Source organism: Bos grunniens, chromosome 1, assembly GCF_055505025.1.
Source record: "Bos grunniens cultivar Pamir isolate PY7600 chromosome 1, Bosgru_T2T1.0, whole genome shotgun sequence".
Lineage (NCBI taxonomy): Eukaryota > Metazoa > Chordata > Mammalia > Artiodactyla > Bovidae > Bos > Bos grunniens.
In genome coordinates this window covers 4,107,476-4,130,330 of record NC_141165.1, presented here as the reverse complement: position 1 = coordinate 4,130,330, position 22,855 = coordinate 4,107,476, and the positions used below count along the sequence as shown (strand labels likewise).

At 48.2% G+C, this 22,855-nt stretch overlaps 1 protein-coding gene across 7 annotated transcripts in view; it reads right to left on the bottom strand.

The window, feature by feature from the left end:
- RFTN1 (raftlin, lipid raft linker 1) overlaps positions 1 to 22,855 on the bottom strand; it is a 228,674-nt gene that overhangs the window by 128,441 nt on the left and 77,378 nt on the right. For all 7 annotated transcript variants that reach the window (XM_086390607.1, XM_086390419.1, XM_086390685.1 and 4 more), the window contains one exon: positions 11,775 to 11,961. In XM_086390607.1, the coding sequence (XP_086246733.1) occupies positions 11,775 to 11,961 (187 nt within the window). The remainder of the gene's footprint in view (positions 1 to 11,774; positions 11,962 to 22,855) is intronic.

Genomic DNA, 22,855 nt, shown 5'->3' with positions numbered 1-22,855 from the left:
TCCCACTCACCCAGCCTGCACTCCGGTCCTGAGAGGTCATCAGTGACTTCTCCAGCCTCATCTTCTTAGGACATAAGACAGAAGTGAGGAATAATGCCAAGACTTGCTCTATTTTCCAACTATAAAATAGAGTCTAAAACCTCTGCTGAATGCATAAGAGTATCTTCCACAAATAAGGAAAACAAAAAACAACCCTCATGAGGACCATGGTGAGACTGAATTGTAACACTTAACACACACAGGAAGGAGGCGAAAGTACTCTCAGGCCCTCCGAAACAGGTGTGATGTGAATACCGGTTACTAATTGGGTTTTTAAAGTCTTTGTAGCCATTTCATGTTCCACCTCATGGTGGCTGAATTGGAAGCAAATGAAATGATGTACTCCACTAAATCACATTACGGCATCTACCTCTTTGTAAAACGGTTCCATTTTTCAACCATTTAAAAAATTACAGAAAACAGCTTGGATAGATCATACAGATAATCATTACATCAGAATCTCAAGAATGTTGCAATCAGTAATAATGTACTCATGTGGATCTGGGAGTTATTTCTCACCTGCTGCTGCATTCATGGCTAAAAACGCGAACCTGAACGAGTGCTAGCCTCTTCCAAGCCCCGACACTCGTAATGCCTACGATACCCTTGTTCGCTTCAGCAACCTACATCATCTAAATTACTACTAACTGACAAAGACTAAGGACAAAAAAAGACCTTGCCAGGAAGACACTCTGAGTTCCTAAATTTAATATGGAATAAGCATCCAAATACAAAAATCTAACATCCGAGTAAAACTGTTTGCACCAGATCGCCTGCACTGTGCATACACGGCCCTCATACCGGGGCGTGTCCCTGTAGCCCAGGCACATGCCACAGAACGCACCTTCCTGGAGCCCACTGTAATTTAAAGAGTGTGTGCACGCGTGGGAGGAGAGGGCTCTTCTTTATTTTATTCTAAAACAAACACAGGCACGTCACAGTGCTGTCGTATTTGCACAGGGTTTAAGATCAACAGGAAACTTCAAAGAAACGGAGTTGCTTGTGCTTTTTGCGTTCTGGGCACCTTGCTTGCTATTCTCCGCCATTCCAAGCGACTTCGAGAAACACTGGAAACCGCTAGGATGCTAATTCTCTCTCAGAGGAGGCAAAAAATAAATAAAGTAGAACACGTGGGGAAAGACACAGGCAATCCAGGATAGCGATCAGACAGTTTTATCCCAACCTGGGATAAAATCCCACACGTGGAGAGACAGAAGAAGAATAAGCAGGCAAGCCAGTTAGGGGTGTGGATTGGGGCAGGGGAACCTCTCTTTCCCCAAGAGAGTGTGGCTATATGCCGACATATTAGATTGGAAAGTGCAAACACAGTAATTAACAGTGAATCCTGAAACTTCCACACGCCAGAGAAGGGTGTCACCCTGGAGCGAGAGGAGGAAATAGGAGGAATACATTAAGGAGGTCTGCGGAGCGGCCGGAGAGCTCTGTGGGGAGCGAGGCAGCAGCCCCTGAGAACTAATCAAGTTCCCGACACCTCAGGAAGCTTGAGAAAGCTGATAAGGATGCTCCCATGCCAGCAACGGGGAGCCAGGGGGAGCACTGTGAGCAAAGATCGGGGTCCTCCCCAAACTGGAACCCCAAACAATGACCTCCGCACCACACAAAGACCTTCTTCCCCCACCAGATTTAAGAAAAGAACTCCGCGTCCCCCTTCCTGCATTTCTGCTCTCTGGGAATAAGCCAGCTGCTGTGGTCCCCCCGCCGCCCCGCCCCCCGACAGCAGCATGTGTCAATCACCCTAAGCCCAGCGCCAGGCACCCTCCCCACGTGTGATTCCGACAGTCAGACGCTCCAGGCTGAAGCCCAGCTCGCGTGTGAGCATTTTCTAGGGCGCGTCCCAGAAGGCACCCCTCCCTCCTGTGTATTTCATTTCATTAAGAAACCTCTTTCTAGAAGCCCTGTAATTCTCCCAAGAGTCAAAGTAATTGGTAGAAATTAGACATGAAGAGACACAGGGCCACTTAAAGAGGACACTTTTGACTGTAATTTTTAAAAGAATCTTCTGTTCTGTCCCAACAGAATTCTGTACTTTCCCAATTCTGCCCTTTCCAAACGCCAACGAAAATGTTCATGTTATCTTCTGGGCTACAAAAAAAGGCCACCACTGGGCTTCAGCCTGCAGGCTGACAAGGCCAGCACTTGCCTGCCTTTAAGACCTTACGACCAAAGAAAGACCACAGAGGAGGCCACGGAGACAGCAGTGGCTTTGTGGATGGGGGGGCTCATCCGTCTGCAGTACAATCCTGGAGGGAACCCCCACCACATGCGGCTGAAGGCACGCAGCGCGTGGGGTCTCGCTCTGCACCCAGGGGCTGGGGAGAGGATTGCCAGTCAGGGGGGCATTACGGCAGACGGCCTGAATTTGATTACCAGGGAGACCAGCAGCGGGGCAGGTGCCTCGCGGCCTCTCTGATGGAAACCATCACAGGCCCGGGCAGAGGCAAGGGTGCAGGAAGGCCAGTCCTGTGAGTCAGGTGCCCATGAGGCAGGCACGGGTCAGGAAGGGCAGAACCGCATCTTGAGGGCCTGCTCATACAGCGACGGAAGGCATCTGCACTCCACTTAAGGTGTGCAAAGACTGCCCTTCCTCTGACGGCCACTCTTTGTCTGTTTTTTAAAAACAAACCAAAAAAAGAGTGGAAAATAACACATACACACCTTTGTGGCAAACCACTGCTATTTGGGCAATAAAAGGATCTTGTGTGGGTCTGTGTGTCTGTGTGTCTGTGTGTGTGTGTGTGTGTCTGTGTGAGTGTGTGTGTGTGGTTCCATTATTTGGGGTCCACGCTGTGTGGCTATGTTAACAAGATGCACTTCTGGTACTGGTTAAATATGTAAACCAAAGACAAATTCATCTTTCAGTGAATTTATGGTTGTTCAGTGAAAGACAGTAGCGTGGTTTTATTCCACTTGATTCAGAAAAATTCTACTGGGGCCAAACCTACTCAGCACCTGGCACTCCAGTAAGTAAACCACGGGAATCAAAGACGGAAGAAGACTGAGCCAGGAGGGGGAGGCGGGCAGACGTACGAAAAAGAGTAATAAAGGAGTTGGAAGGGTGATGACTGCTGGGTGTGAAAGAACATGCAGCTCAAAGGGTGAGTGATGAGCCCCCCGCCCCAAGCAACCATCACACAGAAATCTTCAAGGCGGCGACAAGGCAGCCGGCAGGGTGGGTCAGGGACACACATGTTTCTTTGAAGGAGTCAGGCAACAGTTTAAAGGAGAAGTTTTCACATAAGAATCCAGGCTTCTGGCTTTTCTGTAGAAAGCTACAAGACCTGGAACTCTGGGCAACAACAGAGCAGACTTAGGCTTGGGCTCAAAGGGTCCCCACGCAAGGAGCCCGGCCCCTGTAGGCCCCGGCATTTCTAAGCCCTGTCTTGGAACAAAGGCAGAGTCGTCAAGATTTCAGAGTCCCGACCCAAGAAGGGGAAGCAAGGGGGAAAGCTGAACGCTCTTGAGATTTGCTTTCCTAGAAGCGAAACAGCAAAAAGCCCAAAGGACTGTCTCTGTCTGCAACTCGCGACACTGAGCAGCCAGAGCTGGCCCCGTCCAGTCTGTCTGCCGCTCCTAAGTACTTGGGAGAACGGCCTGCTGGTGGGCTGGACAGGACAACCTTCACAGGCTCCACGCACACGGGTGATCCGAAAGACAGCAGCTCCGCACGGCTCTCGGCGAGCCACTCAGTCGTGTCCAGCTCTTTGCGACCCCATGGACTATACAGTCCATGCAATTCTCCAGGCCCGAATACTGGAGTGGGTAGCCTTCCCCTTCTCCAGGGGATCTTCTGAACCCAGGTCTGCCGCATTGCAGGCAGATTGTTTACCGGCTGAGCCACCAGGAAAGGCCCGGAAAGCCACTCAGTCCCTCCTAAGTGGCGGTGGAAGCCTCTGGCAGGACGGTGAGCGTCCCAGGAGTGGGCTGGTCCTCACCCCAGCCTCCCTGAGCCCCCCCGAAGCTTCCCCCCATCTCGGACTTCTCTCCTCGCTCCTGGCTGCCCGGGGGACACCTCCCAGCGGGTATGTGTCCAGCAACAGCCACAAATATGATGCGACCAGCTGATGCTGTTCATCTCCTTCTGGGAAGGATGCGTTCCGTTTCCCAACCAGGTCGCCTCCACCCCCTCCCGGTTCCGGGTGTCCCTCCCATCCCCCAGCTTCCGCAGGCTTCACTACTGGCTCTGCTTCGGCTGGACGCGCCCCAGACCTAGAGGAATCCCGAGAAGCTCCCAGACAACAGCCCCCGGATGCAGGGGCAGGAGAGCCAGCACCGCCGCCCCCCGTGGACTAGCCGCTCCCCAGAGGCCCAGCCACCCGCGCCAGCCCCTCCCCTTCCCTGCCTGGGTCCCCTTCCCTGACGGACTCCTCCTGGAAGCACTGCCTTAATTGCCGCTGCTTGAACGCGAAGCCCCCTCTGGGGTCTGCGGCTGGGGAACCCCCACCCAGACACGGCCCCTCCCCTGCCCACCGCTGCCCTCTCCAGTTCCTCCTCCCAGCCACCCAGAGTCAAGGGCTCACTCAGATGAAGCAGGCGCTCAGGGCCAGTGCTCTGGGACCACCCTGAGGGATGGGGTGGGGAGGGAGGTGGGGGGGGTTCAGGATGGGGGACACGTGTGTAGCCGTGGCTGATCCACATCGATGGATGGCCAAAACCACCACAATACTGTAAAGGAATCAGCCTGAGAGGGTGGGGAGATTTGGGAGAATGGCATTGAAACATGTAAAATATCATGTATGAAACGAGTCGCCAGTCCAGGTTCGATGCACGATACTGGATGCTTGGGGCTGGTGCACTGGGACGACCCAGAGGGGTATGGGGAGGGAGGAGGGAGGAGGGTTCAGGATGGGGAACACAGGTATACCTGTGGCGGATTCATTTCGATATTTGGCAAAACTAATACAATATTGTAAAGTTTAAAAAAAAATAAAATTTAAGGAAGGAAAAAAAAATCAATTAATTAAAAAAGAAAAGAAGCTCACTCAGACTTCGATTCTTCCTTTCCCTCCAGGCTGTCCCTTTCTCCCTAAATATTAAACCCAGTGTTTCCTCCTACAGGACACATAGCCTACCTTCTTAGCATGACCAACTTTAACCACCCATCACCTCCCACCATAACGGGCACCCTGTTTTCTCAGCTCCCACTTTCTTCCCCTTGCAGGCTTCCCCTCCTTCAGACTTTTGAAGCCTCAGCACTTCGAGTGGCTGTGCCTCTAAAACAAAACGAAGACACTGCACTGGATCCCCACTGACTGCGGCATGAAGTTCCAGCTCCTCAGCCCGGCCTCCAGAGGCCCCTGCCCCAGGCCCCGCATCTCCCTGCAGACTTCAGCTCCAGTCACCCCACGTCATCGCCACCCGGGGTCCGCTTCTCCAGGCTCCCCCAGACCCTGGAAGGCCCTTCCCAGCACTGGGGCCCCTGCTCCAATCTGCCCATCTGTCCAGACCCAGAGCACGCGGGAGCCACGGGGCCTCCTTTGCTAAAGCCCTTCCGTTAATAAATTCCAAGACAGAGGTGAGAAATCAAGACCCACAGATGGAGCTGGGCACCCGCACAATCGGCATGAAGACTTTCATCCTCCTAGCGGAGAAGATTCTTGAGAGCTGGGAGCTCTTTTAGAGTCTTCCTTGCACATTCACCTTAGGAAAATCTAACCGAAAGGGCAGAAACGTTTACCACTTAAAACAGTGCCAGTTACTCTAGCCGACAGGCTGGTGTGCTCCAGAGTGGACGTGAGCGGGGTGGGGGCAGGGAGAGGTGGCTCCCCCAACTCAGTTCCCACAAACGCCCCTCTGGGCGTGAGCACCTCACCACCCCAGGTGTGACCCAACACTCACCATAAACCCAAACCAACTGACTTCCTCCCCACGGGGCTCACTGCTGGAAACACCAGTCCGATCTAGTCCTGAAAGAAAGCTTGCCTCATCAGGCAGAGAGATGCTACAGGATTACATTTCATGGGCAATTAAAGAGATTTTCAAGGGCGGCTTTGATTATATGCGTTTTTCACCCTCCACCGGAGCTTCAGAATCCCAGCCCCGCATTAGCTGCGGCTCTTCTGCGTGCCCCGCTCCGTGGCCGAAGCCAGAAGGCGCCTGATGACAGCTGACAGAGGGCACACGTGTCCCGCTTCCCTGCACCATATAAGGCATTATTCCAGGGGACCCACGCCCAGATGGCTCCAACCCATTAGCGATGAAAAAAACACACGGATGACACTCTGAACTATCTCCGCATGTGAACAACGACAGTTCAACAGCTGAAGAACGGGCAGCACGAGGCAGTTCTGTACTTAACGTCCACAGCCATGAAACGACCTAGGATTAAACCCCCACACACAAAACATCAGGGTGACATTTTAATAGCTGACTGCCCTCAGCCATCAAGTTTTAAGATCTCTGGCAACTCGTTCCGAGGAAAACTAACCAGGAAAAGATGAAGGACAACTTAAAATGTACTTCAAAATCAAACTGAATGCAGCTATATTGTCTGTTACAAATCACCCACTATTTCCAAGAAAGAGCTAAGAGAGGGCAGTGCAGACACTCTTAATGATCACGTGTCTCATATTCAGCTACTTCTTCTCAAGTTAGTTTTCAAAGTCACCAACTGACTCAGTTCAACACAAGATCAGGAACAACTGAGTCAGATGTGTGGTCTGACCTGTCATCTTCAGATGAAACGGCAGTTATCAAAATCTTCAGAAGAAAAGGTCACACAGGTTTTCATGGATTGAAGTCATATTTGTCAAAGTGGCAGAGGGCTTGGAGGAACACTACCGTACCATGCTTTGGCAATAACTAATAATACAGTTCATGGGGTTCTAAAAGACGCTTGCTCCTTGGAAGAAAAGCTATGACCAACCTAGACAGCATATTCAAAAGCAGGGACATTACTTTGCCAAGAAAGGTCCTCAAGGCTATGGTTTTTCCAGTGGTCATGTATGGATGTGAGAGTTGGACTATAAAGAAAGCTGAGCACTGAAGAATTGATGCTTTTGAACTGTGGTGTTGGAGAAGACTCTTGAGAGTCCCTTGGACTGCAAGGAGATCCAACCAGTCCATTCCAAAGGAGTTCAGTCCTGAATATTCATTGGAAGGACTGATGTTGCAGCTGAAACCCCAATACTTTGGCCACTTGGTGTGAATAGCTGTCTGACTGGAACAGACTCTGATGTGGGGAAAGAGTTAAGGCAAAAGGAGAAGGGGATGACAGAGGATGAGATGGTTGGATGGCATCACTGACTCAATGGACATGAGTTTGGGTAAATTCCAGGAGTTGGTGATGGACAGGGAGGCCTGGCGTGCTGCAGTCCATGGGGTCACAAAGAGTCAGACACGACTGAGCGACTGAACTGAACTGAAGAATACAATTAGGCTGTCAATGATGCTCTCTAATTGCTCAAACTTCACTAGAAAATATTTCATTATAAGACTTAAATAAACTCTTCCCTCTTCATACATACTACTATCCAAAAGAAATATTTCCTCCTGAAACATTTCTGTAGTTTTCTTTCTAGCAGGAAGTGACTTCTCCTTTTTCCAAACTCCCATGCATGAGGGGTATCTTATTTTCTCAGTTAAACTGCAGGTACCTGGAAGGCTTCCCTGCTGGCTCAGACAGTAAAGTATCCACCTGCAATGCAGGAGACCTGTGTTTGAGCCCTAGGTTGGGTAGATCCCCTGGAGAAGGGAAAGGATACCCACTCCAGTATTCTTGCCTAGAGAATCCCCCTGGACAGAGGAGCCTGGTGGGCTACACACCATGGGATTGCAAGGAGTCGGACACGACTAAGCGACTTTCACTTCAACACATTAAGGTTGATATTCCAAGCAGTCATCTCATGATGATTCTTGCCAATGAGCTTGATTTAAGCAGAGGGTAATCTAGTAAGTTACGCACACTCTTTCAATGAAGTTCACTTGGAAAATATTAATCAGGCATTCACCTGCTCTTTGAGAGCTAATCATTTCATTGACCTGCATCTATAGCCATCAGGACTTTGGCAGACTTGGCGGAAAAAATACCATTAACTGCCCATATTAAAAAATTAACACCGAAGATCTCCTTTGCTTCATTTTTACTACTTAAACTCCTGGCTGGTTTGGAAAATGTGCAGCTGGGTTTTGTTTGTTTGTTTTTCGTGGCATGGGGTCTTTTTCCTCATGATGCAAAAACACGGAGTTACTGCATTTGCTAGGGCAGAAAATATCTAGCCTTTAAAACGGTATAATGACCGCTTCCCACCAATACGAAGCGGAAGTAGGGGAAATTCTCTTAGTAATGTTTTCCAGGAGAATGGCAAATTACCATGGCTATCACCGAACCTGGCAAATAACCAAGTTTCTGCACTTCCTTTAAAGGGGGATGAGCACTTGCAAAGATCTGGCACCAAGATATCCAAGCAATTCTCTCTGTTTATCTGCTTATTCAGGAGCTGATGTTCATTAAAGTCACCGAGGCAGGTGGTCCAGACACTCTGGATTGGAGTGAACTCACATCCAAGGAGCACACCATCTTCCCTTTCTTGAAAATCCTCCGTGCCTCCTTCTTAATAGCTTGACCCATCTTCTCTTCTGAAAAGCAAGCTCATTAGCTCAGGGCCTGCCCTCAGGAAGGAGAAGAACCCCTTCTGAACGCCCAGCTTTACCACTGGCTGGTAACGAACTGCTCACAAAGAGGGATCATTTATTTCTGATTCCTACAGAGCAGCTTTCTTGCCCACCTCATCTAGTCACACTAAAATTTAGAGTTGGCTCCGGTCTCGCAAATTATTTAGTACAAACCTCACATCGTACCAGCTAAAAAATGGAGGCTTAGAAACATCTACTGATGTGTCCTGCACTCAACACCTCCTGTGAGGAGCCGGGTGCAGTGCAGAACACAGGTCCTCCGACCAAGAACCCAGGGCTCCTTCTCCCCTTTTCTGCTGCTCAATACTCTCCCAGGGAGTCAGGAGGTGTTGATGAGTGCCAGGCATGGAGCCAGACAAGGAGGAGTCAGGTCCTCGTGCCCTGGTTACTCTAAGTGTGGTCTATGGACCAAGAGTGTCCTCATCACCTGGGAGCGTGTTAGAGGTGGGTCTCAGGCCCCACCCCAGACCTTGTGACTCACACTCTGCATCTGAACAGTATCTGCGGGAGACAGGTCAAAGTTTGAGAAGTGCTGCATAGCAGGGAAGAAAAAAAAAAAAAAGGCAGACACCTTCACGTTAGACTCAAGTTCACTTCTGACCTGCTGACCTCATGGCAAGTCCCGCGCTAGCAGCTGCGGTGCAATTACACGGAGGGGCAGCCCTGTGTCCTGACCGGATGGACTTGTCCCCTCCGCACATCAAGACCAACGCAATGGCCTAAGGATCAGAAACCCCAGAGCCCAGGGAATGCCTTAGGTAACCAGGAAGGCACAAGATAAGCTGCTCTTATTTTGTCTCGCTTCTGAAATTCTGATAGAGAGAAAAGGTAGAGCACTGACATTACCACCTCATCTAAAAATCCAAGACGCCCCCTTCCGCTTTTCTCATGAAGGGCTCGGCCACAGGAATCCGGGGTGCAGGGACGCAGCAGGCGCCTCTCGTCAGGGCTGAGAGCCTGGGGGGGCGCTGGCTGTCTCTGCCTCCTTGATAACCAAGTCCACGCCTGCGCCTCAGCTTCCGCACACGTGACTCGCACTTATCTCACTGGTGCCTGAGGACGGCGCCTACTTCCTAGGCTGACTGTGAGGATGCTCGGATGCTACAAAGCCTGGCACACAGTGAGGACTCGGCGAGAGTGACCTGCTGCTACCATGCACGCCCTGTGTGTCGGAGGGCCTTAAAGCCACGAGGGCTCCCAGACAATCTCATCTTGTGACTGACTGGAGATTGACCCACCACCGTTCAACACGAAGAAAGCAACATGCAAAACGAGCAGATGCTAAGGAAAGTCTCGCTCTGCAGAAACCACGGCAATCCTGGGCAGGAGCAGAGGCGGACGCCCCCTTTCACTTCAAATTCTAACACACACTGACACAGGGCTCCATCAGCTGTGAAAAGCTGAAGAGCTCTGCTGGCCAGGAAAGAGGGCTGGGGCTCTGTCACACAGCCTCTGGTCCCCCAGCTGGCCCTCGTGAGATCACCCGCCAAACGTCTGTTCAGCAGGCAAAGCAAGAGAGAAAGACGGACAGCTGTCCTACTTGCTGTATGAAATACCACACAAAATGCTCCATAAAATACAGCACAAGTTGTCATTCCTCCCTGATAACTGGCCAAAAGACAGATCCGATTTCCTTTGCCAAGCTTTCAATTTTTGCTTTCATGAAAGCAGCAGAAATATAATGTGCTTTGTAGCCCATCTTCATTGTTTTGACTTACTCATTTTAAATTGAAGTATAGTTGATTTACAATGCTGTGTTGGTTTCAAGCGTACACCAACGTTTTACATATATATACATGTATATCTAAATTCTTTGTATATTCTTTTTCTAATTTCTTCCTTTATAAGTTATTATAAAACCTTGAGTAGAGCTCCCTGTGCTATACAGTAGGTCCTTGTTGGTTGTCGATTTTATATATGAAAGTTAAAGTGCTAGTCGCTCAGTCGTGGCTGACTCTTTGTGACCCCATGGACTGTAGCCCACCAGGCTCCTCTGTCCATCGAATTCTCCATGAAGTCTGGAGCAGGTTGCCATGCCCGATCAAGGGATCAAACCCAGGCTCCTGCATTGCAGGCAGATTCTTTACTGTTAGAGCGACGCAGGAAGCCACATTTTATATACAGAAGTACGTATGTGTCAGTCCCAAACTCCTAACTTATCCCTCCATGCCCCTCATTGTTTTTTTTAAAAGCATTTAAAATTCACAAAGCTCCTTTTGAAAAACTAATCTCCACCTCTCCTTTTCCTAATTAGACCCAATAAAAACGTAACAGTAAGCATTACTAGACAAGCCATATTGAAAAACATCATCCAAGCCTTGAAAATCCAAATCAAGACCAAATCAATCAGAGCATTTAATTCAAGTGAATTTTGTATTTCCTCCCAAGGGACTGATAGAATGTACTGACAGAATGTTCAAGTATTTTTAGAGTTTGGGGGAAGACATAAAATTTGCATACAGCCTTTAACCAAAATTAGTGTGTTCTCCAAGCCACGCTTTTCAGATTAAGAGTATTATAGTTTTACTAGCTATTTCTTTTTGGGAGTGCACGTCCTCAAGGAGACACTTTTCTAGCTGAGTGTAATCCAGTAAATTAAAAGAAGAAAAGGCTGCGAAGTGAATTCCCTACTTCTGTCGCTTGGTGTGGACAGCTGCGGGACACTATGAAACTCTTCAGTTGTCTGATGTTTGGTCTCAACCCGTCAGAGGGCAGAGGCACTGGAAACAGATGTAAACTCCCAACACACATGCGTGGTGCTCAGCCGCTCAGTCGTGTCTGACTCTCTGCGACCCCACGGACTCTAGCCCGCCAGACTCCTCTGTCCATGAGATTCTCCAGGCAAGAGTACTGGAGTGGGTTGCCATGCCCTCCTCCAGGGGATCCTCCTAATCCAGGCACTGAACCTGGGTCTCCTGCACTGCAGGCAGATTCTTTACTGCCTGAGCCCCCAGGGCAGCCGCCCAAACACACGCGCCCCCCGCAGGGGCATTATACCGTAGGCCCCTTCCCCCGCCCCTCCTCCATCCAACACACACCCAAACACCTGGTGATGCTTGAGCACCCGCCCTCAGGGGCCTTACCTGTCGTTCTTCTTGATCAAGATGGCCCTGAAGATGTGCTCAAGGGGCGTCTTCTCCCGCTCGGGGGTCGGCTGCACGAAGGGGTGCAGGGCCGCCAGTGAGAAGCCCTGCTGGTACAGCTCCAGCAGCTGGGCAGGCAGGTCGCGGAGGGAGGCCAGCCTCACGGCTGAGGCCCGTGGGAGCTCAGCTGGGAGAGAGAGAAGGGGAGGCACATCAGAGACCCACCGACCTGGCCACCACGCCCTGCCCACGACCCGCGCCACTCGGCGCAGCAGAAAACCTCCAGGTCACCTCCCACTCAAGAGCCTGTCCCCTTCTCAACTACTGTCTTCAGGGAAACCTACAAACTACTGGTTAATTTCCAACTCATCCATAGGCAGTGACGACCGGATGGTCTCAGTCTAGAGCCTTACTCCTTGGAGGAAAAGCTATGACCAACCTAGACAGCATAATAAAAAGCAGAGACATTTCTTTGCCAACAAAGGTCCATCTAGTCAAAGCTATGGTTTTTCCAGTAGTCACATATGGATGTGAGAGTTGGACTACAAAGAAAGCTGAGCGCCGAAGAATTGATGCTTTTGAACTGTGGTGTTGGAGAAGACTCTTGAGAGTCCCTTGGACTGCAAGGAAATCCAACCAGTCCATCCTAAAGGAGATCAGTCCTGAATATTCATTGGAAGGACTGATGCTGAAGCTGAAACTCCAATACTTTGGCCACCTGATGCGAAGAGCTGACTTACTGGGAAAGACTGAGGGCAGGAGGAGAAGGGGACGACAGAGGATGAGATGGCTGGATGGCATCACCGACTCAACGGACATGAGTGTGAGTAAACTCCAGGATGGACTTAGTGATGGACAGGGAGGCCTGGCATGCTGCAGTCCATGGGGTCGCAAAGAGTCAGACACGACTGAGAGGCTGAACTGAACTGAACTGAACTGAATCTAGGGCCAAACTTCCCAGAGATCACACTGGAAAAATCACTTCCACCCCCTCAAAAGATAAGAGGGAAGGAAAAGAAGGAGGAGGAGGATCAGGAGACGATGACAGCTGCACACAAATCTAAACTGCTGTGCAGCAAAAAGCAGCAGCAAAACAAAGTCCAAGACAAACTGGACCAACACTGATAAGCCACTTAGGACAAAGGGGTTATTTCCTTAGTTTGCAAAACAAACAATAAAAAAAAGAAAGAAAAGAAAAATGGGCAAAATAGATGAACAGGTAACTGTCTAAAAAGCATAAAAAGGTAATCACTATTTGAAAGGACACTCAAATTAACTCGATTAGAGTTCTGCATATCACAATAAATAAATGTTTTTCGCCTACTGAATGATTTTAAAATCTTTTGGAGAAGGGCAGACAACATTCACAAGTTAACAGATTGGAGTGAAAAGTGTACATTCCTGCCCCATCCCCCATGTCTTAGTCTTTTTCCCTTTGGGCAATCAATACTACCCACTTTTTTGTACACATGTTAACAATTGCTAAATTTGTACACAAGTAAATATGTTTACATTTCTCACTTTTTACACAAACGGTAGAATACTGTTTATAACCCAATTTTATATCCGTTTTTATCAACTGTGCTCAGTCACTCAGTCGTGTCTGACTCTTTGTGACCCCAAGGGCTGTAACCCGCCAGGCTCCTCTGTCCGTGGGATTCTCCAGGCAAGAACACTGGAGTGGGTTGCCACGCCCTCCTCCAGGGGATCTTCCCCACCCAGGGAGCAGACCCGCGTCTCCTGCGTCTCCTGCTTCGGCAGGTGGGTCCCTGACCACTGGTGCCACCTGGGAGGCCCACTTCTTTTCCCCACGCCCTGGCTACTGTCACAGTGAAAAGATGATTCCTAGGAGGTGGTAATTCATAGTTCTCTTGTTATGTAATTTGTACTTTTTTCATATTAAACATTTCAAGTTTAAATGCTATTTATGTTGTCTTTTCTGTTAATTCATAATTTTTGCCTAGTTGTCAACTGGGTTATTGATCTGTTGGTTTGTAATTCTTCATATATTAGGAAATCCAGTTCTTATTTGTGATAATGCAAATACCTCTCAATTCGTTTGTCTTTTGACTTTGCATAACATGAGTTTTCCATGAAAAATGTTTTTTAAATGAAGTTGAACTTGTCAATCTCACCTTCAGTAACTTCTAAGTCTAGATTATAGCACAAACCCGCATTAGAATCTATGGATCTATAGGTCTAATCTAATGGATCACAGGTATAAACTTAAATATACTTAGGAATACAATACATGATAAAGACCACATCTCAAATCAGTGAGAAAAAGTGGACAAACTGGGGGTGGATGGGAAGTGTTGAATTCACATTTCATAAATTCCCAATGAACCAAGATTCACGTGTAAAAAATGAAATATTGCTATAGGAATTCAGCAGAGAATTGTTTTATAACACAGGTTTGTTCTATGATCTAAACTTAGAAGCTACTGAAGGCAAGATTGACAGATTCAACTTATTTAAAAAAAAATTCTTCATGGCAAAACTCATGTTATGCATATAAATATTATACAGGTTTTAAAGTGTTTATATTATGTTTTAAAATCTGGTCATGCTATTTTCTGAATCTTCCTATCTTCCTATCTTCTGAATCTTTCTGTTTATTTGTTTTTCTGAGTGGTCTTTAAAATAAGTTCATTAAATTACCCCTCAAAAAAATCTTGTTGCTATTTTTATCAGATCATGTTCACATTATAGCTGAGAATGGATTTTCTTCTTTTTACTCATTTTTAATTGAAATATAGTTAATTTACAATATTGTGTTAGTTTCAGGTGTACAGAAAAGTGATTCAGTTATACATATCTCAATATATCTATTCTTTTTCAAATTCTGTTTCATTATAGGTTATTACAAGATCCTGAATATGGTTCCCTGTACTGCACAGTAGGTCCCTGTTGATAGTAGTTTGATATATTAGTCTCCAATTCCTAACTTATCACTCTCCCCTCAGACTATCTGATTTTCTTTTTAATCCATAGGAATTGGAAATTGAAGCCAAACAATACTTTAGAGAAAGTTAAGAATGTCAACACCCCGAGAATGGATATTTTCATCGTGCCACAAGTTTCCACCCAAGAACATGGCATGACTTTCATTTATTCAAGACTTTTTGGGGTCCCTCAGATGCATATTATAATTTTTTTCACATAGCTACTGCACACTTATGAATCTCTTCCTAGTTATTTTATATTTTATTGCTATTTGAATAGATTCTTTTCTCCTTTTACTTCTATGATACTCATCGTGGGCAAGAACGTTGGGGCAACAGTCTCGCTCGTCGTGGCTGACAGGGGAGAACCTTTGCAGAGGGTCGTGTGGTGTTTGCCTTCAGTCTTAAAAGTGCATTCACCCTGCATCCAACAGCCTCACCACTGGGTATTATGCCTACGCTGGACACACAGATGTGTCTCAAGATACATGCGCAAAGATGCTCACCACGGGATTACTGCCAACACCAAGAGGCGAAGGGCTCCTCACTGTAGGGCAAGCTCAACACTGGGACACCCCAGTGATGAATCCTATGAACCGTTAAGAGGATTACACGCTTATGAAAACGTGTCTGAGACCCACGACTAAGTTAAGAGTCAGGGGGTCTAGCAGTACTCATCACAGGATACTAACATATAAAGAAAATGGAAGAGAGAGAGACACGAGCGAAATTCTCTTTTCTGGAAGAAATCACAAAAACATCGATATTGGAGAGACTGGAGAAGGGAGCGGAGGGTGGAAAGGTAGATTTTACTTTATTATGTACTTTCAACACTATTACCGTCAACAGTAATCGTTTGGGTGGAGCTTAGGAGACATTTTAATTTTCTTCTTTATAAATAAAAATATTATTTAAAAATTTTATGTATTTAAAAAAATAATGTGTTACTTTAAAAACAAGCTAAAGATGCAATCTAAGGGTACTTAAGAATGTACTTAAAGTCAGACACTATAACTCTCATTCCACACATCACACACAAAATTTATACGAAAAGAAAATCTATAGCAGTGTTTTATTCTAAAGCAAATGACCAGCATCCTGGAGAAATTGCCATGATAACACTGACAAAGATAAGGCTGATGGAGAAAGCTGGAAAGCATGCAATGTTTCCCTTTAAGAGTAGTTCTAGATAAGGTGTCAGATTTACAAAAAAACAGAACAAAACAAAACTTGAATGTAAGTCTGGAAAGAGCGTACTCCCAGGCACAGAAACGCAGCAGGCCAGGGGTGCTGCTGCCCTGGAGCCTGGCTTCGGAGCAGGCTTCCTCTACGCCTGCCCCTCTGGGCAGCAGCAGAGTCACTACAAACGGAGACTCTCGGGCACCACCCCAGACCTACTGCATCAGAACTGGAGCCATATACATCTTCCCTGGTGGCTCAGACGGTGAGGAATCCTCCTGCAATGCAGGAGGCCTGGCTTCCATCCCTGGGTTGGGAAGATCTCCTGGAGAAGGGGATGGCTACCCACTCCAGTATTTTTGCTTGGAAAATTCATGGACACAGAAGCCTGGTGGGCTACAGTCCATGGGGTTGCAAAGAGCTGGATACGACTGAGTCCCTAACTCAGTGACTCAGGGGTTGCAAAGAGCTGGGCTCACTGAGTGACTAACACTTTCACTTTTTTTCCCATGTATTCACAACCCCTCCAGGAGATTAAAGCCTAAGTCCAATACTTTGCCCACCTGATGCGAAGAGTTGACTCACTGGAAAAGACACTGACGCTGGGAAAGACTGAAGGCAAAAGGAGAAGGGGGCAGCAGAGGATGAGATGGTTGGAAGGCATCACCGACTCAGCGGACGTGAATTTGAGCAAACTCCAGGAGATAGTGTAGGACAGAGGAGCCTGGTGTGCTGCAGTCCATGGGGTTGCAAAGAGTCAGACACGACTCAGTTACTGAACAACAGGAGTAATTTTCTAGATAGTTTCCTTTGGTCTTCCTCCACTGGGCAGGGGACCTTCGGATCTAAGGGCACACACCCACCTTGACCCACGCTCCAACCCCGCACAGCCGAGACCCTGGTGGTCCCTGCCCTGGAAGCCCCAGGCCCACCGTGGGCCCTGCACAGACCCCCTCCCCAATCCCCGGGCACCCCAGGCACAGGGCAGCATAGAAACTAGCAGAGAGCAGGTGAGGAGACACTGCTGCAGGTGCAAAATTCAAGGGGCACCAAAACGCAGCAACCAGGACAAATCAATGTTGAATGCAATATGCTAAAAGTGAAAATGAATACCCGAAGTCCACAATGAACGCACTATCAGAAATGTTAATAAAGATAGGATCAGTGTTATCGATTTTCCTTTTGCCTCAAGCTCCAGTACAGCTCGACACGGTACTGCTCCAGATCTCCTCTTTTTAAAACATGTTGCCTCGCTTGCCTCACCCGAGTGCCAGACCAGTCCAGCATCTCTTGCACTCTTGTCTGGGGCCCTGCAAACAACGGGAGTGGGCCTGTGTAAAAGGAACCAGGGGCGGGTCTCCCCCGCTGTCAGATGACGAAGCAACTGAAGTGTGTGTGTGGCACAGACACTGGGCGTTTCATTTAAAAACCTGAATGGACTTTTGGCAGGAGTAAGCCTTCCTGGAGGGCAGCACCTTGGAAGAAGTCATGTTGGACTCTCTGCGACCCCATGCACAGTAGCCCGCCAGGCTCCTCCGTCCATGGGATCCTCCAGGCAAGAACACTGGAGTGGGTTGCCATTCCCTCCTCCAAAGGGATCTTCCCAACCCAGGAATCGAACCAGGGTCTCCTACATTGCAGGCAGATTCTTTACCTTCTGAGCCACCTTTCTGGAGGGTAATTTTATAATATCCATCAAACCTAAAAATACCATACAGCATGGAGACCACCCTCCTCTTTGATGAAACTGTACATAAAGAGCATCTGTGAGTCATCAAAGATGAGACCTTCAAGTAAGTCTCTACAGGTTGGTATTTGATAAATGTTTCAAGTATCTTAGACTCTTTCTGCAATGATAAAATAAGCCTGTACCAAAATTTTGATCATTTGTATGTGTTTCCTCTTACACATCATCCTATAATTAAAACAATAAAATAAAAGCAGTCAATGCTTTTTTTTTTTTTTTTTTTTTAGTCAATGCATTTAGAAGCCTTGGGATTCTAGGATCAGCTACGCTCCTGACTGGCCTCAACCCCAGACATGTGAATGGTCAGTTTCTGCACATAAAACGGAGATTACTTCCATCACAGAGTTGATGTAGGAATCACACGGGATGACGCATGTGTAATCGATGAGGCTCCAAATGGCCGAGCCTGGTGGCGCGGGGAGTGGTGGACCGAGAGCCGGGGCCCGGCTGGCCGCAGACACTGAGGACCGAGAGCTGGCCCCGGGGCCCGGCTGGCCGCAGACGCCGAGGACAGATCAGCCCTGAACCTCCCCAACCCCCCGCACGCCTTCACCTCCACCCCGCCAGTCAGGGCACTAAAAATATTAGTCAATCAACCACGTTACAGCTAAACGCTTCCTGAATAAAACATAACATCTTTAAAATTTTTATCTCCAAATCTAAAGATGCATTTCCTGTCAAAACTCAAGGGATTTTATGGCTTTAATTTTTGGTATGTGTGCTGTCAAAGTAAGTTGATCTTCATGGTTAAAAAAACAAATAAAAATGAATCTCAACCATCTTATGGCAATTAAAAAAAAAAGGTCCCTATGGTAAATATGATTAAAGGCCTTAATTCCATGTTTCTTTTTGAACCTTAACCTTAAAAAAAAAAAAAGCCCTGTTCTTGTAAAGTGACCAATTCCCCAATATTATTACTGGGAAAACAAACGAAAGAATGACTTACGTGTTTGGAACATACCAAAGTGGCCTCTTGGTCTATTTTCCCCACCCCTCCCATCAGAATAACCTCTCCACTATTTTTGTTTTGTAATATTTGCCTGATTTTGTTTACAAATTACATAACCTTGGGTGATTCATGTAATTCCCACCCTGTCTCTTGGGTCCCTTCTTTTGAAAGCGAAGACCCCTGACAGGCCATTCCAAAGGAGCATCCAACTTTCAAATGCGACAATGTTAATATTTCGATCTGGAGACTAAGGTATAAGTTTCTAACTAGAAAAGGACATCGGAGAATAGAATAAATATTTCCAGCGTGAACTGAAAGGGTCCTCCCAACCAGAGTCAAAAGAAGCAACAATCACACGGCAGGCAGGCTGGTGGAGAGACGGAAAGGCGGGGGAAAGAACCTGTCGCTGGCGTGGCCGGACGAGACTCCCCGCTGAAGGGCTTCCCCACTGGCTGCTGGCTAAGGGTCCACGGGCCCATGCAGGGGACACGGGTTCCATCCCTGCTCTGGGAAGATCCCCCACGCCTCGGAGCAACTAGGCCCGCATGCCCCAACTACCGAGCCTGCGCCCTCCAGCCTGGGAGCTGCGACCACTGAAACCCAAGCACCCCAGAGCCGGCTCTGCAACACACCGAGTCACGCAACCAGAAGCCACGCATCACAACTCCAGAGGAGCCCTGCTCGCCACCCCTGGAGGAGGCCCACGCACAGCCACGGAGACTCAGCACAGCCCAACATACAAGGACGCACTTATTCAAAAACCACACTGCTGAAGGAGAGAGCCCGATTGGACTGTCTTGGCCAGCGTGACTCTCCAGGCTAGGGCTCGGCACCCACTCGAAGGTCACACTTTCCTCTCCACTTTCTCAACTGTCCTGTCTCACAAACTTCACCAACAGTGCTCGGAATGCAAGCCGGGGTCCCATGCTCTGGGAGCCACCTCCATCCCAAGTGGGTACTCGTCCCGCCGCCGTGCAAAGCCCCAGTTCTCCAGCCCGAGCAGAGGCTGGGTCTCATCCTGTGACCTGTACTGGGCCTGGGACAGACCGCAAGGCCAGGATTTGAGGCCCCAGGGTCCGATGGATAGGGTAAGCAAGACAGAGAGCCAGGGATGGACAAGGAGGTGGAAGCCCCACCTCACCAGGAGAGCGGCACCCTCTCCTCCCAGTCAGATTATTACTGAGGGGCTCGGGGGGCCCAGTGGTGCCAGAACTTCTAATTCTTACCCCCAAAAACTCACAGTTCTTGACCCTCATAGAAACTCTCCTAATCCTCAGCTTTGCCAAGTCAGTCCCACTTCATTTCAACCCCACATGGGCTCCCTGGTGGCTCCTACAATGCAGGAGACCCAGGTTCAATCCCTGGGTTGGGAAGATCTCCTGGAGAGGGAGATGGCTGCCCACTCCAGTATTCCTGCCTGGAGAATCCCATGGATAGAGGAGCCTGGTGAGCTACAGGCCACGGGGTCACACAGTCAGGACACGACTCACCCGGTGGGCTGCAGAGTCTGGCTGGGGCATTCCATAAGTGTGGGAGGACAGACGCCCCCCGCCTCCTTCTCATCCCAGACGGTGACACTGCCGAGGGGCGACCGCCAGTCGGGCGCTGACGTGCTTCCTCGGTGCCCTCTCCCGTCATCACGACGCATCCACGTCTGCAAGGTTACACCCACAGGCACTGGAAGCAGGCCTCTGCTTGCTTCCTGTCTCTTGCTTACCTGACTACTGCAGGTGCCTAGTACAGTGAAATCATATGACAGTTGTCCTTTTGTGATTGACTTATCTTGTTTAGCACAGTTTCGTCAAAGTTCACCCATGCTGCAGCATGTATCAGGACTGCTTTCTTTTTGAAGGCTGCATAATAGTCCATCGTGTGTGTATGTCACACTTTTGAAGATCAGAGTTAGCTGATCTACAATGTCGTGTTAGTGTTGGCTGTACAGCAAGGCAATGCCGATATATACATACCCACACACACACACACACACACACACACACACATTCTTTTTCATATTCTTTCCTCTTACATTCAAGTACTCTTGCCTGGAAAATCCCATGGATGGAGGAGCCTGGCAGGCTACAGTCCATGGGGTCGCAAAGAGTCGGACACGACTGAGCGACTTCACTTTTCTCTTATAGGTTATTACAAAGTATTGAGTATACTTCCCTGTGCTATATAGGAGGTCCTTGTTGGTAAGCTATTTTATATGTAGTAGTGTGTATATGTTAATCCCCAGTTCCTCCCTTTTCTATACTGATGGAGATATGAACAAAGAGGTTAGGACCACATAACTACATTTCAAATCCCTTGGAAATCTTTGCTTTGTCCTCATTCAATTACCAATAACAGGCTTTTTAAAAAAAATCAACACGCAGAAAGCACTGCTGGAAAGGTATTTCAGGTAACATGAGAGTCCAAAGGTCTTTTGAAATAAGTGTTTTGCTCTTCAGTGTTTAGAAAATAATTCCGTATGAATAAATAAACCATTATTCCTGGAGGTTTTATTTTTTTTTTTTAAAGAAAGGAATGAAACAGGGGGAAAAGCGTAATCCACAAAACCACATATTTCTTAACACTCCTGGGATAAAGTAGATTGCTTTTGCTATGACTATGTTTGTTTAACAAAAACATTCTGCAGCCCCGTTGACTCCCTGGAAATGAGGCCTTTCAGACATCTGCAGAGGAGCCAAAGTGATGTTGCTGCTGCTTCAAATTTCCTTATGGGGAAGGAAAGATCCCCTGGAGGAGGACGGCCACCCACTCCAGTGTTCTGGCCTGGAGAATCCCATGGACAGAGGAGCCTGGCGGGCTACAGTCCATGGGTCGCAGAGTCGGACCAGACTGAAGCAACTTACCGCACACACACACACCAGCTTCCACACCAGAAAGAAAGCTCATGCACGACGACCAGTGACCTCACATCTCACCCACGTCCCTGCAGCAGGCCAGCCACGCCCAGCTGCAACAGCCCCCATGTTCGTGCCCAGCAATCGTTTCTGCTTTAGCCCGATTGCTCACAGTCCGACCCTGCTTTTCTACTTACATCCAGTAGCGGATCTGTCAACACCAGGAGCCCAACACGAGAGACAGACACCGTCTCCCGGGGGTCACGCCCGCTCAGGTGAAGCTGATAACGATACTGTTCAACCAAATCCTTTTTTCCCTCTAAGTCCCTTGAAGGCCACCATTTCTATAACCTCAATCTGCCTGGCTTTGCCGTAGATGCAGTTCAGCAAAACACAAAAGTCAATCATTGCTCGATGTGGGGTTTTTCACTGTATAAGTGAAAAAAAGGAATTTGAGCTTTAAAATAAGGTTTGCAGCCCATGTCTTTGGTATCATTTCTAAATCTGGGGCATAAAACTTCCATCTTAGGGTCTTCAAATTCAAATTTTTGTCAACTTTTTATCAACAAATTCATGTTTCTGAAACAAAACAAAACAGAAAGAAAAACACACACATCCAGACTCAAGAGACCACACCATTAAAACACTATGTATTCTTTTATATTCTGTTAATTGGACTGAAATTCACTTAACATAAAGTCAATCATTTAAAGTGAGTCAGTCAGGGGCATTTAAATACATTTACAATGTTCTTTGGAAGGAATTATGCTGAAGCTGAAACTCCAGTACTCTGGCCACCTCATGTGAAAAGTTGACTCACTGGAAAAGACTCTTGATGCTGGGACGGATTGGGGGCAGGAGGAGAAGGGGATGGCAGAGGATGAGATGGCTGGATGGCATCACCGACTCGATGGACGTGAGTTTGGGTGAACTCCGGGAGTTGGTGACGGACAGGGAGGCCTGGCGTGCTGCGATTCATGGGGTCGCAGAGTTGGACACGACTGAGCGACTGAACTGAACTGAACTGACTGACAATGTTATACGACCCTCACCTGTCTCTAGTTCTGAAATGAGGCAACTGCAAATCCATTAAGCGCTTATTCAGCATTCCTCTCTCCCCTGCCCCCAGGCAATCAGCAACCTGCTTTCATAAAACACAATTCTTAACACCTTAACTGCATCACAGATAAACTCAAGAGGGAAATCTCAGTAGGACTAAAAGCACTTCTTCCAGCTTCCACGAACCCAGGATTCTACAGGTCAGCCAGCAATAACTGACGAAACAACCCATGCTCATCAAATGAGTCCTGAGATGGGGGTCGCCAGTCCACAGTGGCTATGAATCCCCCGTGCAGGAGACATGGGCTCGACCCCTGGTCCGGGAGGATCCCACAGACCGCGGAGCAGCCTGGGTG